At 39.1% G+C, this 16,691-nt stretch overlaps 1 protein-coding gene across 5 annotated transcripts in view; it reads right to left on the bottom strand.

Moving 5' to 3' along the window:
• Nucleotides 1-16,691, bottom strand: part of LOC111869880 (eukaryotic translation initiation factor 2-alpha kinase 1) — a 64,829-nt gene that overhangs the window by 24,960 nt on the left and 23,178 nt on the right. For all 5 annotated transcript variants that reach the window (XM_023861727.2, XM_023861728.2, XM_023861730.1 and 2 more), the window contains 4 exons: nucleotides 10,914-11,066; nucleotides 6,524-6,695; nucleotides 1,860-2,024; nucleotides 1,095-1,295 (listed from right to left, as the gene is read on the bottom strand). In XM_023861727.2, coding sequence (XP_023717495.1) covers nucleotides 1,095-1,295; nucleotides 1,860-2,024; nucleotides 6,524-6,695; nucleotides 10,914-11,066 — 691 coding nt within the window. The remainder of the gene's footprint in view (nucleotides 1-1,094; nucleotides 1,296-1,859; nucleotides 2,025-6,523; nucleotides 6,696-10,913; nucleotides 11,067-16,691) is intronic.

Genomic DNA, 16,691 nt, shown 5'->3' with positions numbered 1-16,691 from the left:
CTCGTCATGCATACTATCCACCATGTGACAATAAATTTACATCTAAACTTTAATCAAAGTACTGGAGAATTAATCAAATTATAAAATTGCCAGTACATTGGTGTACAAGTTACTCCATAGTCTAAGATTAGGATGACCACTGCTTATGGCGTATCCAATCAGTTCATCCAAAATTTCTAACCAGTGCTCTTAAAGCCTACCATAATGTAAGTGTCACTTACAACAGGGCCTAAAGAAATTACAGTTAGGGTACCCGGTGCCAAGGGTCTATGAGTTATCCTCATTTCTACACATGATTCGTTTTTGCTTTTGGAGCATAAATTTGTTTTACATGAATCAATTTATTTTTCTGTGTGTTCTACTTTATACTATTAGACGTTAACAAATCAATTAGTCATAAAATTACATCTAGTGAATTTATTAATGACCTACCTTCCCTTGAGGTTTAGAGTAACTCAGGTATAATAAGGCTTAAGAACAAATGTTACGTAACAATTTCTTATGCATGTACAAAAGGTGAAATAAGCAACAACACAAAAATATCACCAAAGACTCACACAGATAGCAGCAGAAAACACAAAAATATCACCGAAGACTGAACACAATGTATTCAGTGAGACCAATTATTTATCATCTGTAATACACATGACGTGCAGCGTTACCTTGCACTCACGCTAACTGATTAATGATTTAACCTGGTGGAAAGTTATTATTTGTACATCAATTAAAGAATATGTGTTAGTAAACATAAGACAATTTTTTATACATAGAATATGAAGATTTAAGAAACTATTTTTTATTGCTAATTATCCCAAATAGGACCTACCCAGTTTCTGGAAAAATGTTTTACTTTTAAAGATAAGTTATGAAGACAGACAGTTGACAATTTCTATGATGGACAATTTTCATTACTCCTCATGTGCATCATGCACCCAAATTTTTAATCACAAATTTTGGAAGGTAGGCATGTGTGAATTATGCAATTAAATATGAAATGTGAGAAAAACACTTCTTAAAATCTATGCGTATTGTATCTGCTCTACTGCACTAAAATATTCTTTTAATTTATATAGAAATAAATGGTCCAAAATCACCTGCTTTCTCCAGCTGCGTGTGTGTGCAGAAACATATTATCACTTTTATCACTGCCATCTTCCTCTGCAACTTGACTGCTAGGAGTGATAGTCATGGGTTCCAACCATGCAGCTTTGTAGGACACAATGTTAGGGTGGTTCAACTTTGCTAACATCTTCACTTCACGTAAGCTGAGTAGAAACCCAGTAATACTGTGGTATCTGGAAACACAACTATATCAGTAAGCACTACACAAGTTAACTCAAGCAGCCATGTGCCTGATTCATACTTGTGCAGCAATCAATTTGGACATCTTGGATGTTCTAACTGAAATCTTCATAGATTTCCTAGTCACTCTAGGTGAATGGTGGAAGGTACATAGAAACACGCCATAACCACTTCCTCTCAAATCCTTTCACCACACATAATCAGTGAAGCTACTTGTCAAAAAATTTAAGAATCTACCACTGTCAACAGACTTGAACAAATGAAATCCAATGTGAAGAAATTAACATTTCTTTGTATTTTAATATACAAGAACAATCCCGATGGTCCACAAACTTTCAGGTCACTGTTTATGAACCTTACTGATGACATACACTGAAAATTAATCCATATACACATAATTACAAAGACTTAAGTATCAGTTTATTAGAGAAGTGTGATGTAAGAACTGTGAATTTTCATTATTTCAGTACACTTTATTTTAATAAAAACCAAGATGAAGAAAAGGTGCTTTGGCTAGTATATTAATAAAAAATGGTATTCACTAAAATTACTCTTACTGGAGACAGATTTTTTTGACAGCATATTCCACTCCATCCAGTTTGTTTCTGACTTTGTACACTCGACCAAAGCCACCACGTGCAATGAATTCCAACTGTTCATACTCAGTACTATAGCGAGACCAGTCACATGTGAATGGCGAATCTGATATTCCAATGTTATACCTGACAACAGAGTAACAAAATATTACATTCATTATAACTGCAACATTAGCAGTTTAATATAACATCAGCCATAAATGGGTTTCCCTGTCAGAAAAGACAACTGAACAATGAAAATGATTACCTAACTTCTTTTAGGCATGAAGTTTGAAAATTTATTTGATCTGTTTATAGTCCTTTAAGCATTTCAGTGCCATATTTTTATAGCATGGACAAGTCCTCTCAGTCAGATTTTGTTATTGTAAATATTCATATTACTTTTCCCACGATTATCTCTATTGCTGCACTTACTCAAATATTTTACATACCTCTTTACCCATAAATTTCATATGAAAGTTGTGGCATGTAAAATATGTGAAAATGATATAATCCTGATTACATAGGCACAGATTATCTAATTTGTATTTTATCCATGCACCTTTTTAGGGGCCATTCACAATGCTGTGGAGTGCCTATTAAGTTCGCTCAGTCCTTCCATCCATATATGCATACGAAATGACCAGTAAACTGCTGGATGGACTTTCATGAAATATGATATTAGGGAACTATACACAGAATTGTTAAGCCATTTCAATTTTAATTTAAATCAGACAATATTCATGACCATTTTACATGAAGACTTACGTGTGCTTCTGTGCATATTTTGACAGTAATTTGACAAATATTTTTCACATTAAAGAATACTTCAAGCATAAGTTGCAGTTTTATGTTCAATATGCTCTTTCATATGTTTTATGGCTTTCGAGATAACTGAACAAATCAGCTGCTGTGTGTAAATTTCCAAATGTCTATATTCAGCAATTGCCATTGTTTCCCAGTCAGACCCTAAATTTTTATCATCAGCATTTTTCAATTATTTATGCATATCCCTCCTTTCATTTGCAGAGTTAATCTGGGGTATACTGCACTGTTTTTCAAAGTGTAATTTTACATGTTACATGCAGGCAGAGTTGAAGTAATGTATAAACACAGTATGAATATTCCTGCCTATGCTTCCACTAAGTGATTCTTTGATGAACACTGAGATGAAAATACCCTTCAATAATATTTGTATTTTGGCATCCTGTTGCAGCTGGTATTATTTATTTTTGGTTCTGTATACTGTCCACCTCATAGCAGTGTTAAGATTTAAAATTAAATCCTTTCAAAATTAGTCACTGCACTATATGTTTTGGCCTACTCAATCATCATCAGGTGCACTGAAATTCAAGAGAACTGCTGGGCCTTGTACACTAATGCAATAAGCGTTTTCATATTAATAATGTTTCCAAATGAAGTCAATTTAGTTCCCCTTTCTGCGCCACATATATTGTCATTTTTGGTATTTGTGTTGTCTATCTAGTGTGAAGTGTGGATGATTATGTTATCATATTAGACAGACAACAGGAATACAAAAAATGACAATTCATGTGGCAAAGGAGGAACTACAGTGACTTCATAGAGAAGATTATAAATATGGAAACACTGATTGCAGCAGCACAGAAGGAACAGCAGGTCCCTCGAATTTCAACACACCTTATGATAGTAGAGTAGGGTGTAATATGAAGTGCACTGACAAATTACAGAAAGATTTAATTTTAAATCTTAACATTGCTGCATGGTGGATGTTAAACAAAACTAAAAATAAATTCTAAAGCCCCTCAATAAAATGTCAACCAATGAACAATTTGAATAAAGAAGGTGATGTGACAACCTGATATGGCTATTCATATCGGTGTACCCCACCATCAAATCCCTTGATGAACACAGATGATAATGCCTCATTGTCCAACTCTGATTAACACATAATTTCAAAGGAAAATGCATTCAAAGTTTAATACAATGTGGAAATACGAGGGGGGACCCAAAAATAACTGGAACCGACCTGTTGCGCGCGCATGCTTTGTAGTTACGAGTTGTGCTGCTAGGTGGTGTTAGCTGGGGGTCTCCCGCAACTGTTAGTGAGCTGGCGTCAGTCTGAGTTAAGTGGTTTGTCTGTGGTGCTCTGTTGTGTGCGTTCCTGTTTCAACCCTTTGGCGATTAGTGAGATGGCCGACCAGAAGGAACAAAGAGTGTGCGTGAAATTTTGCTTTATGAAGATCGTCGAAAGACCATTGACCAACCTTCTGAGGAAACGAACATCTCATGGAGCACGGTCCAGCAAATTTTAACCGAAGGTTTGCACATGAGATGGGTGTCTGCAAAATTTGTTCCTCGCTTGCTCGGAGATGACCAAAGAGAAAACCGCGTGAATGTTTGCCGCGACTTGAAGAGTGAAGTGCAGAACGATCCAGAATTTCACGCACTCTTTGTTCCTTCTGGTCGGCCATCTCATTAATCGCCAAGGGGTTGAAACAGGAACACACACAACAGAGCACCACAGACAAACCACTTAACTCAGACTGACGCCAGCTCACTAACAGTCGCGGGAGACCCCCAGCTAACACCACCTAGCAGCACAACTCGTAACTACAAGGCATGCGCGCGCAACAGGTCGGTTCCGGTTATTTTTGGGTCCCCCTTCGTATAGTATTGGATAGTCAAGGCTACAGCTTCCACCATGAAATTTGTGATTAATAATGAACCAAAAATCCCCCTTGATAAAATTTCAAGTAACACATAACTGTCACAGAAAATACAATACAGATGAATGCGATGTGGCAAAATGATATGGATATTCAACATGTACACGTAGACACCACTAGGTGACCCCTTCATGAACAGCAAGAGAACATACTGTTAACATCAATATCAATGTCACATCTTTCATAGAGATTATGCATCAGTCAAAATGTTATTAACAGTAAAATTAGGCCACTCCATAGCTCCAGCAGTTAATCGTTGACTTCCCACTGCGCCGGCCTGAGTTTGATCCCGGGTATGGTCAAGTGGGATTTCTGGTGGACAAAGTGGCACTGGGGCAGGTTTTCTCCGAGCACTTCAGTTTCCCCTGCCAATATTCATTCCACCAAATTCTCTATTATCATAATCACCCGGGGCAGGGTACAACAAGCCAATCAGTGGCCACCGTACCGAGTGGACCCAGCTGGACTCCACCCCCCACTAAGCGGGTGGGGGGGAGGAAGAGTTAAAATTATAGCATTTAACTTAATTCCAAAATGTCTTGTCAAAAAGTATGGGTGCACAATTTTATGGAGTATTAAATTATGTGAGTAAATATGGTATATCAGGAAAAGCATCTGCAATCTTTTCAAATACCATTTTTCATTGTGTCATCATGTAAGCCATGGACCATAAATTTTTGATGTAAAATTGAGAAAGGAATTCTCATATATTTCACAGATGTTATTCTTACATACGAAAGACAGTATGAATTAAATAATGTACAGCAAGTATGAAAGCCCAGCAAGAACGAGAAAGAAGACATATTTGGTTCACTGAAAAATGTTCTCTGCTATATGCTAAACATCATATGATCAGTGTTGTGATCTCTCAGCCATGAGCATGCAACAAATAAGACATTGTGATGCACCAGAAAAACACTGATGTGACATGAAAACTGGGAACTAAAATGAAGGAATTTGTCTGTGGATTTAATTGTAATTTACTTCACTGAAAATATATTACTTGTATTGTACTTAATGAGCATGAGAGTGTATACATTTATGGATGGTTTAAAGAGAAGATTAACAATGTTATATTTTAGCGTCCTCTTGCACTGATTTATGTCCATGATTTAGTCTGACCGTCTTACAGTGCATACATTTATTCACCTTACTCTTCTCTCTTGAACTACATGTTTCAGCACTAACGTGCCATCTTCAGGTGCTTTTCGATGTACGTCGAACTACTTCATTGCATGCCCTGTTGTCTTTATACTAAAATAACTAAAATATATATTCGTCATGTATACTGATAAATTTTAAATATTAAAAATATTGAAACTGTTTAGGATTTGTCATCCTTATGTCATATCTCAATACGCGAGTCACACCTACCTTCTTCTATTGGAGTATTCTTCCTACTGTCATGTGTGTATCTGTAACGTGAAATTGTTATTCATTAATACCACGTTCTGAATTTTATTTGTTACGTGTGGTATTATAATGTTTAATACTCACTGTGCTTTGTGTTGTGTCTTGCTCCTGTGACTGCGTGTGTTATACTGCTGGGCCTACTGGGTATGTGTGTGTGTGCTGTCTTCGTTTTGATTGAGTTATATATTTTAGTTATTTTAGTATAAAGACAACAGGGCATGCAATGAAGTAGTTCGATGTACATCGAAAAGCAGCTGAAGATGACACTTTAGTGCTGAAACATGTAGTGCAAGAGAGAAGAGTAAGGTGAATAAATGTACGCACTGTAAGACGGTCAGAATAAATCATGGATGAAGATTAACAAAATGAATAAAACTGACTTAGAGTTTGTATGACAGACAATGTACAGAGTCAACATTAAATATATGGTGATGGCAGAGACTGGGATAAATTGGTGAAAGTGAGTGCAAAGAATGTGAAATAGGAAAGTAAGTGTTCTGGCCTAGGAGATAGGACTACACTTACCTGGGGAACTGAAGCAAGACATTTGTTTCATTTTCACTGGCATCTGTCACAGATTTAGCAACACTGAGCAGATGAAACAGAGCCTTCTGGTAGTGACTCCGCATAAACTCAAACTCCTCCACATTATACGACTGGTCAATGAGGTTCATTTGATGCAGTTTGTGGCAGATGGCTAAAAAAAAAAATGCACATAAGAAAATTTGATTATGTACATGGGGAAGAAAAGACTTAAGCTAAAGAAAATGGATATGAGATTTGGCAATTGGAATGCGATCTAAGAGAGATAGGATGGGATGTTATGGATTGGATTGATCTGGCTCAGGATAGGGACCAGTGGAGGGCTCTTGTGAACACGGTAATGAACCTTCAGGTTCCATAAAATGATGGGAAATTCTTGAATAGCTACAGAATTGGCGGCTCCTCCAGAAGGGCTCAGCTCCATGAGTAAGTAAGTAAGTAAGTAAGTAAGTACATGGGGAGGGCTGCGCCACAGCTCAAGCAGCAAGTCGCTGGCTTCCCATCGCAGTTACCCAGGTTCGATCCCAGGTCTGGTCAAGTGGGATTTGTGGTGGACAAAGTGACGCTGGGGCAGGTTTTCTCCGAGTACTTCAGTTTCGCCTGCCAATCTTCATTCCACCAATTGCTCCACAATCACCCTCACCTATCATCTGGGGCTGGTACAATAGGCCAGAAGTCACCGCAGTACAAGGGACTTAGTTCCACTCCACTAGCAATAAAAAAAGTACATGGGAAAGTCATAAAATTTTAATTATAGTTCCACTCCACTAGCAATAAAAAAAGTACATGGGGAAGTCATAAAATTTTAATTATCACCCAGAACAAACAGAGATACAGGTGCAAGAAAGTGTATGTGAATTGGTCCTTCTCTACATATACCCCACGCAAGGCCACACATTTTCCCCAACGATGCACTAGCTCGTGGATACCTTGATCATAGAAGGTCTCATTTTGACTGTTTAGAAGTCTTCCACTACAGAAATGACATCACCATTGTCTTGGAATTGCTTACCACGAAGTGGCTCCTTTAGCCATGGAAAGAGGAAGGAGTCACTTAGTGCCAGGTCTGGTGAATATGGTGGATGGGGGAGAATTTCGTATCCCAAACTGGCAGCAAGTGTTATCGTAGCATGAGCAGCATGAGCTTGTGTGTTGTCATGAAGAAGTTGCACACCTTTTCCCAGCATTCCGCATCACTTTTTCCTAATTTCCTCCCATAATTTTCTCAGAAGGTTCTGGTAGTACTTGCCAGTGATGGTGATGCCCTTTTGCACATAGTCGGTAATGATGACATGCCACCAATCCCAGAAAACGCTCAACATCACATTTCTTGACGATGGCTGGGATTTAGCCTTCTTTGGTGGTGGCAAGTCTGCATGTTTCCACTGCTTGCTCATTTCCTTTGTTTCAGGGTCATAATGAGAGACCCAATATTCATCCATCGTGATCAGGCTGTCGAAAAATTCCACCTTTTCATTTTGACACAACTGCAAAAGTTTCTTTGCCGCATCTATCTGTTGCTGATTTTGAACTGGTGTCAACAATCGTGGCACCCAATGAGCAGTGACCTCTGTCATGTGTAACTCATCATGGATGATGCTAAAAACTGACCCATGGCTAATGCGGACCTCATGAACAATAGATTCGATAGTTATGCACCTATCCGACAGGATCAAAGCTTTCCACCTGTGCCACAATTCCCGGTTCCTCAGCGAAAGATGGTCTTCCACTTCAGGGTTCATCTTCAAGGTTTGTCTGTCCACAATGAAATCACTGTCATATGATAGTACCCCTTCCTGATACACAGCAGTCATCTGGTTGTGGGACTTCCTGGCAGACTTCCCTTGCAAATGCAGGAATGGTATCACAGCATGAGCCTCCACTTTCTCAAGTGGAGAACATGAGAACAAAAATCACAAAGTGAGTGCTGTCTTTGTACTGGCTACAACAGAACGACATTTCGACAAGAGGTCTCTCTGACATCATACTGGAAAGGAGTAGTAAGTAACCTTTATTCCTTAACTGTCACAGGATCCCATATACCAGTGTTCCTAGATTGTGGAACATGTACCACCTGGGGTATACAAAATGATTTCAATGAGTAAGCAGTAGGAAAGAAATTACTAAAATTGTTACAAACTTCTATCTGCCACCAGATAAAATCTGATATAAAGAAAAAAAATCCATTTCTTACAATTTTCACTTGATCACAAAATGGGACTATGTCTATATCATTGCTTGTCTTGCTACCTGGTAGAGAGTTTCTGATGACTAGTCTTAACTCAGTGTAAATTATATGCACTGGTTGTCTGACTGGATTAGAAGAGAATCATGGATTGCTTTAACTGGCATCCATACCAACAATAATATTTTTGATTCACAAGCTTACCATTATTTCATGTTTACTCAATTATACTGTCAAATAAAAAATGTCTTATGTGGAGGTCATGTCAGTCTGTCTATGACCTAATATCAGCACTCAAATGGTTTGACCAATTTTGATGAAAAAGTTTTTGAGCAATTGCAAAGTTTATGAAAAGTGGATTAATATACCTAGTGCTTACTTCAAGATCAAAACTAACTATAATCAACATCGTCTACATTTTTTCAACAGACTGAAAAAAGCTTCATATAAAAATTATAGAACTAATTAAAATAAACACATTTCATAATGAACATCTCCTTAACACATTGTGGACCAGTCGCACAATATCATGCTTTTTGCTTTTAAACATGGCAGACCGGTCGCATGATATCATGATTTTAGGACACGTTAGGTTGCAACACACTATACCTTCCTTTTTGCTGCGCAGCTTCAAGGCTACTGAGCAAAAAAACTCTGGAATGTTTGCTTAGTATTCAGTAACATGACCTGGCTGTTTTCTTAACCCATACTAAAGATAATGCTTTGCCTGTCTTCAAGTTGTATATATCAGCCAGTAGTTAGTGGTGGAGTATGGATCAAGGACAAATTCTTCTCCGATGAGCTAGCTTACGTTCCTTGTGAAACGTGTAGTGATGGTGACTCAGACAGTGGCAGTGACAGGGGACAACAAAGAATTGTGGCCACAGAGAGTAAAAGTGACAGTAGGTCTGATGAAAATGTGGGTAGGACCATTCCGGGGACAGCAAAAAATCTACAAAAAATCACAAAAATCTAAACCCTGATTCGAAATTGAAATACAAAGCATTTCTGATGAATGTGGCAAAGGCCTGGGCTACAGACCAGATGGTGGCGGCAGAACCACAGTCAGACACAGACTTAGTGCGAACGAGCCCACCCCATGCAGGCCTCCTGTGGACACCCCAGGGTGACTCTCGGGTGATATGCAGAAACATACCCTTGTGAAAATTGTGAAGAGTGAACATTCCAAGGGGAAGCATCCTTCTAGGCAATGCCGTGTTTGCACAGTTCACAAAAAAAAAAAAGGAATGTCTTCATCGCAAGTTCTGTATAATGCCACTTCACAAAGGGGAATGTTTCCATAAATATCACAATCTCAAGCACTTCTAGGAACACTGGTAAGTGTTCTCCAAAAATTTTAGTTCATAAAATTAATTAGGAGATTTTATATTAATTTTTAAAGTGAACAGTGCACAAGTTAGGATAGTAGGTTTAATAATGCTGGTCACCAGGGTGATTTAAATATTTAAATCGCCGGTCTGTGTTGTGTTAATATTATCGACATTTTTTTAGAAATGTCAACATTTATTATTATGTAAGCGGGTGTCCTTTCAAACCTATTCTATTAGGCAGCCATTTGTTTTCCAATAACATTATCTGAAATACAAAACACTGCTAATACATTTCTATACTGCAATGCTGGAATACCTTTCCAGCCTTTCATCATCATGCATAGTTACACAGCATTCCAAAGTATAACAATTGTGTTTCCTTGTCTGCTGGGAGCGATTTAACAAGAAATGGTTTGACAATACTTATTCAGAGGCATGGAAGAAGAGAAAATGAAAATTTAAAATGTCACAAATAAATATTAACATTACAGTGTTGTATTAACTACTGGGATTATGTTGAATAAAATCACAAATTACAAGATAATCACAATGGCATGGAATGTGGAAGTGGCTGTGTCTCGGCATTTGCCTGGACAGCCTAAATAAAACAATTAAAACCTTAGCCTGGATATTTGGTTTCCACCTGGCTTCTGTATCAGATACCATTAGAACCATTCAGATGTATTATCTATCACTGCTCTAACCCATATGTTGCAATGAATGCCATCACTGGTGGTTACTTATCTGTGGCACTCAATTCTGTACACATGAATTGCATAAATCTGTGAAACAATGGGGAATGTACTGATAGAACGTTAAACACTTCTGCTTTATTCATGGAAAAATCATCAGTTACCAGTGTAGAGCTTCTGCTGCTGCCCTGGAGTATTTCCCAGTAACTTGCACAACTGCTTAACAAGTGACTGTATTAGGAGGCTTACTGGAGTGAAATGACTAATGCCTTGTAGAGCCAGGCCATTATCCATCATGCCCACAGCAAGTGTGCTGCCTGGAACAAGAATGTGCCAATATACTGCAGAATCCTGTTGCACTGTGCATTCCAGCTTCATGTTCTTACCCCTTGCAGTCTTTGTGCCACTTCATTTATATATAAATATTCACATTTCAACATCTTCTCTTCTTGTTATACAATACTACATGTTTCAGCCTAACATAACAAAATGTAAGTAGCATCACAACTGCCATGATAGAAAAACAGAATATAACATGTATTATTTATAAATAAAACACTACTGTAACATATTCACCTTCAACCAAAAAGCTCAAAGTTTAAGGTTATGCCATCAGCTAGGAAGGTTGTGCTTACTGTGTTTTGGGATTCTCAGGGAGTACTGTTAGCTCATTTTCAGAAGCATGGTGAAAATGTGAATTCTTCATCATATTGTGAAGTTCTGTTGAAGCTTCAGGATGCAATTCGCAGAAAACATCAGGGCCAACTGGCAAGAGGAGTCCTGCTTCATCATGACAATGCCAGACCCCATTCAGCCCAAGCAACACAGGACAGAATTCAAGAACGACAATGGGAACTTCCTGAACATCAGCCTTGCAGCCCAGGCTTGGACCCTAGTGACATCCATGTGTTTGGTCTGCTAAAAAACTACCATGGCGGTGGCAAATGTTCTGCTGATGACAAAGAAGTTGAAACAGAGGTGCAAAAGTGGCCAAGACAACAGTTAAGAGACTTCTATGTTGCAGGTTTCAACACACCGGTAAAGCGATGGGACAAGTGTATCAATTTTTGTGGAAGATATGTTGAGAAATAAATGTTTTTTCCAGGATTGAATATCACATGTTTTGTGTTTTATATCCATTTGTGACCTGTCCATCAAATAAAAAAAAGAGAAGATGAAGAAGTGGGAATATTAATACGAGGAGCGTTCAGTACATAATGCCTCATATTTTTTTTAATGAAAACTAAAACAGATACAGAAAGCATAATAACACAGTTAAGTAGAGCAAGATTTCAGCTACTTACAGTTATTTTTCCACATAATCACCACCATTCTTTATGCACTTTTTCCAGCGGCGAACAAGAGCCTATATGCTGCACCCGTAAAAGTCTGCACCAGCAGAGGCTAGCCACTTTCTTACAGCTGCAATGACAGCATCACTGTCTGGAAAATGTTGCCCATGTAGTCCATCTTTCATAGGCCCAAAGAGATGGAAGTCTGAGGTGCTAAATCAGGGCTATAAGGTGGATGTGGCAGGACAGTCCAGCCAAATTTTGCGATGTGGGCGGTGGTCGCCAAACTGGTATGGGGTCTAGCATTATCGTATTGCAAGCGAAAGGTTGTCTGCTTCTCTGGGCTGACTGGGGAAATGCGGGCTTTCAGCTTAGTCAGCATCGTCTTGTAGCATTCAGAATTGACAGTCTCACCAGGCTACAGGAAATCCAACAAAATCACACCCCGCCTATCCCAAAAGACTGTGCACATCACTTTCCCTGCTGATGGCTGTGTCTTGAACTTCTTTTTTCTTGGAGAATCTGGATGTCGCCACTCCATGGACTATCTTTTGGATTCCTGCTCGCAGTGGTGACACCATGTCTCATCTCTGGTGACGATGCTGTCCAGAAACTTGCCAACTTCAGCCTCAAACTGGTGCAACAGGTCCTGACAGACTTCCATTTGATGAGTTTTGTGGTCCTGTGAAAACATCCGCGGGACCCACATGGAACAAACTTTGTGATAATCCATCTTCCCCGACATAGTTTCCAATGCATTACAGCCTATATTAAGCCGTGCACACAGTTCCCTGGTCATTATCCGCTGATCTGTACGGATGAGCTGATCGAGGTGCTGTTCATTGTGAGGAGTGGCAGCTGAGTAGGGACACCCAGGGCGGAGCTTGTTGTGCACTTCACTTTCACCACTGTTGAAATGCACTACCCACCACCTCACTGTGCTGACATCCACTGTATCGTCTCTGTACACCTTTAGCAAGCATCGATGGATGTCAATGGATGCAATTTGTTCGGCAGTGAGCAATTCAATAACACATCTCTGTTTCGTATGCACTTCTATGTCAGACGCCATTTTGGTAGACTGCTCTGCTGTTGCTATCTGTCACACGACAACCAAACTAACAGTATATTGGTGGGAAGGTTCAACCTTTACTGCAACACCACCAACATCCAGCTCAGACGTTACAGATTAACACAAAAAAATAGGAGGCACTATATATGGAATGCCCTTCATATATCAATGAAGTTGCACAAAGAAGGCAAGGAGTAAGAACACAAAGTCATACTTTACAAATTTGACACTGATCTTCTAATCATTACATTTATTGCCAGTGATCACTTTTTATTTCCAAGAACACAAATGAAAATCCCTATTTAATGAATTTCCACAGGAGGAATGTATTTTCTTACACTGAATCAAGTTTTCCATCAAACGAAGACATACAAAATTCATCAAGAAAACATTCACCTTCATGTAACTTACAGCAAGTAATGATAGTAAAATATCTTTACATAAGAGGTTAATTTCTTCCTGCACAAGCAAATAAAATTACATAGCAGTCATATCACACTTCTTAAATGATTAAAGACATAAAATAATCACTGGAAGAAAGGGCTTTTCAGAGGTTCTCTGATAACCTCCAAGCAGTAATTGTTTAAAATGTATGAAAAATTAAACAGAGGGCATCACCTGTTTTTGTTAACCTAAAGCTTCTCCTCAATTATAGTTCTCCCACAAACATTCAATATTTTTCAGTCTATTTAACCTCACATATTATTATCACATTACCCATACAAAGCCATATAACTATTAGCAGAATTTATAAGTTAATTAGTTTCCTACATCAAAGCAGGTACTTTGAGGTTCCCATCGGTGCAAGAGATCACACTAATCCTCTGATTTATTTTGAAGTTTCCAAGTATATCTGATATGACCATAATGATAATTTCCACAATTATACAGGTTTTTACAGGAACAGATAGAGGATGCCTGAAAGTAATCCTGACAATGTGGAGAGGTTCATCTATATCTGTAAATAATCACTTCTTGACTTCGTGGATCAGGCAATTTAATGCCTGTATCAGTGTCATGTTCTGTTTTCAGCATCTCATTCAGCTTCTCCTTCATACTCTTTGTCCTACAGGTTTATAATTCTATGCTATCTTTGACCACTTTTCTTCACCCAATCTATGTACACGGTCATTCCCTCTTTTCCTATATGTAGCAATTTCTTCCACTGTATCATTTAGCAGTACTCCCTTTCTGTGTGCAAAATGAGGCATTCTAGGACTGTGCATACTCAGTATAAAATCAGAGAAAATACATGAACACCTGAATAACTTCTATCTTTAGTTTAGTTATTTAGAGAGGGTGGGTTTCCCCATGCACCGTGACCAGTTTGATCTATTGTGCTTCCCTCTATGATATTCTACCAGTCTTTATACCCTACCGATAAATGGTGCGTGCCATCAGTCCCGCCGAGCAAGCGAGTTAGGCCACTTGCTTAGCGGTATCTATAATGCTTCCCCCATCTATCAGAGGCCTTAGAGACTATTGTTGGGCGGGAAACGTCCTGGAATTTGGTTCAGTGATCCACTTTGGGGATATGAGGTTCTTTTACGCGCCGTAAAGTTACGACACGGGACACACAGCTTAAAGTCCCTCCAGGAGGACTTGTTCCCTGAATTTTTCCGCCCTTAAAAATTTGACGACCTCTGCCGGGTATTTGGACCTGCGTACCACGAGTCATGAGGTGGGAATGTTACCTCTAGACTACGGAGGCCACTTATCTTTAGTTTCATATGGGTACGCAACTTGGTCTCTCACTCCAAGAGAAGAAAATAAATTGTATTTCAGAACAATAATCAGAAGGGTGAGCCATGCATCACAACTCAGGTGACTTTAGCTCAACTTATGACAGCTCCCAGAGCTCCATCCCCTTTCCCTGCACTCTCAGAATCTTTATTTCTCTCCTCTTTGATCAAGCATGTAGTGGCTTGCAATACTTCGCTGCAATTTGGTTCTGATCTGGAAATCTGTGAATAAAGATTCCAGTCCAAGTTCTGGAAGAGAGTTTGAGTTCTTAAACAGTGCTATATTGTGTGCACTCCCTTGGAGAGAAGTTCTGGCTTGAAGAGCCCATCTGGCTGCACAGTTGTCTTGGGTTTGAGCTAAGAAAGGTTGACTGTTTGGGCCAAATCCACTTTTAGTACACTGTTTTTGTTTTGTGTTCTGGTAAAAAAAAAGGCCTGCTTCCAACAGTGTTTATTTGGTTACTGCTTCACTGTTATTAAACAAACTGATACGTAATACTGTCATGTTATATCACTGAATTCAAGTGTACTTTAACTAATATATTTTGTATTTCATTTGCATTGTAATAATGACTTGCAACAACAGCAATTGTGCTATCCAGTGATAAAGGCTATGAGAATGTGTATTAAGTGTAAGTTCAGTTCCTCCTGTTAATTCTCATTCCACCAAATGCTCCATATTCACGTATCATTCAGGGCTGGTACAATAGGCCAATCAATGGCTGATGGACCAAGTGGACTTAAGGCTCCCACACACAGATGCGATACTCAGCTCGGTACGGTATGGGACGATATCTAATTACATTGCGGTAAATGGAGGTCCGCACACTGGCGCGGTACTCCGAGGAACGCGATATTATCGCAGTCAGTATATCGCCTCGGTATTTCGGTCTACCGAGCGCACTCGGTAGACCGCGCGGTATCGCAGTGGTAAATAGTCATGGATCAGTCTTTGGAGGAAGAAGTTTTGCTTTTAGCTGTCGCTCATGATGAAGACGAAGGTGAATCCCAGCAAGTATTTTACTGAACACTAAATCTGCGTAGTTCTTTTCCTCCAAATATTCAGTATGTCATATATATGTATAAATATTTACAATTCCATAACGAGTCTCTAATTAACCGTTCAGCGTGGTTTGACGTGTATGTTTCGTCAGGTATTTAAATCGTCTGCGGGGGTTCGACGTCTATGTTTCGTCCAGCTGCACACCTATGTTATAACGCCCATAATAATTGATGGTTTTACTGTAGATTGTTAGATTTTTCGCTGGCCTGTTGTCCGGAGTACCGTGAATAATGACACACGAGTTTAGCTGCGCTAATTCATCGTTACATATGCCTGTCTTGCAGCAAATTTCCTGTTGCTCTTGGGAGAGGTTTAGTCGTTGCAACTGTTATGGATGGCGTGTTTTCTTTCCTGTGAAGTTATAAACAGCAGAGACGTGATATGTGCTGTGTTTATAATATCATATTGCCCTGAGCTGGCCACACTAACACACTCAATTGGAATTCTTAGAAGAGGGATGTCCAGATTTTATTCTTGCAAGATCGATTGATTTCGCGCAGTATGTAGCAGCGAGTTCTTGGAAAAACGTCACGAATTAAGGCAAAACACTGTGGTCACCCCCTATGACGATACTGGTGTGTGTGTGTGTGAGGAGGAAAAGAACTCATTCCTTCATGTATTATCGCTCCAGTTGACGCCATTTTATCGTACTGACCTTGGTGGTCGTTTCGAGGGATGACCATAAATATTTTTTTTGAGCCAGCTAAGCTCTGCTTTCGTGCACTACATACCAGCCAGTTCTTAGAATAACTTCATGAATTCTGTGGTCACCC

This window comes from Cryptotermes secundus, unplaced genomic scaffold (assembly GCF_002891405.2).
Source record: "Cryptotermes secundus unplaced genomic scaffold, Csec_1.0 scaffold488, whole genome shotgun sequence".
NCBI classification, from domain to species: Eukaryota; Metazoa; Arthropoda; class Insecta; order Blattodea; family Kalotermitidae; genus Cryptotermes; species Cryptotermes secundus.
This window is presented reverse-complemented; position numbering and strand designations above follow the sequence as displayed.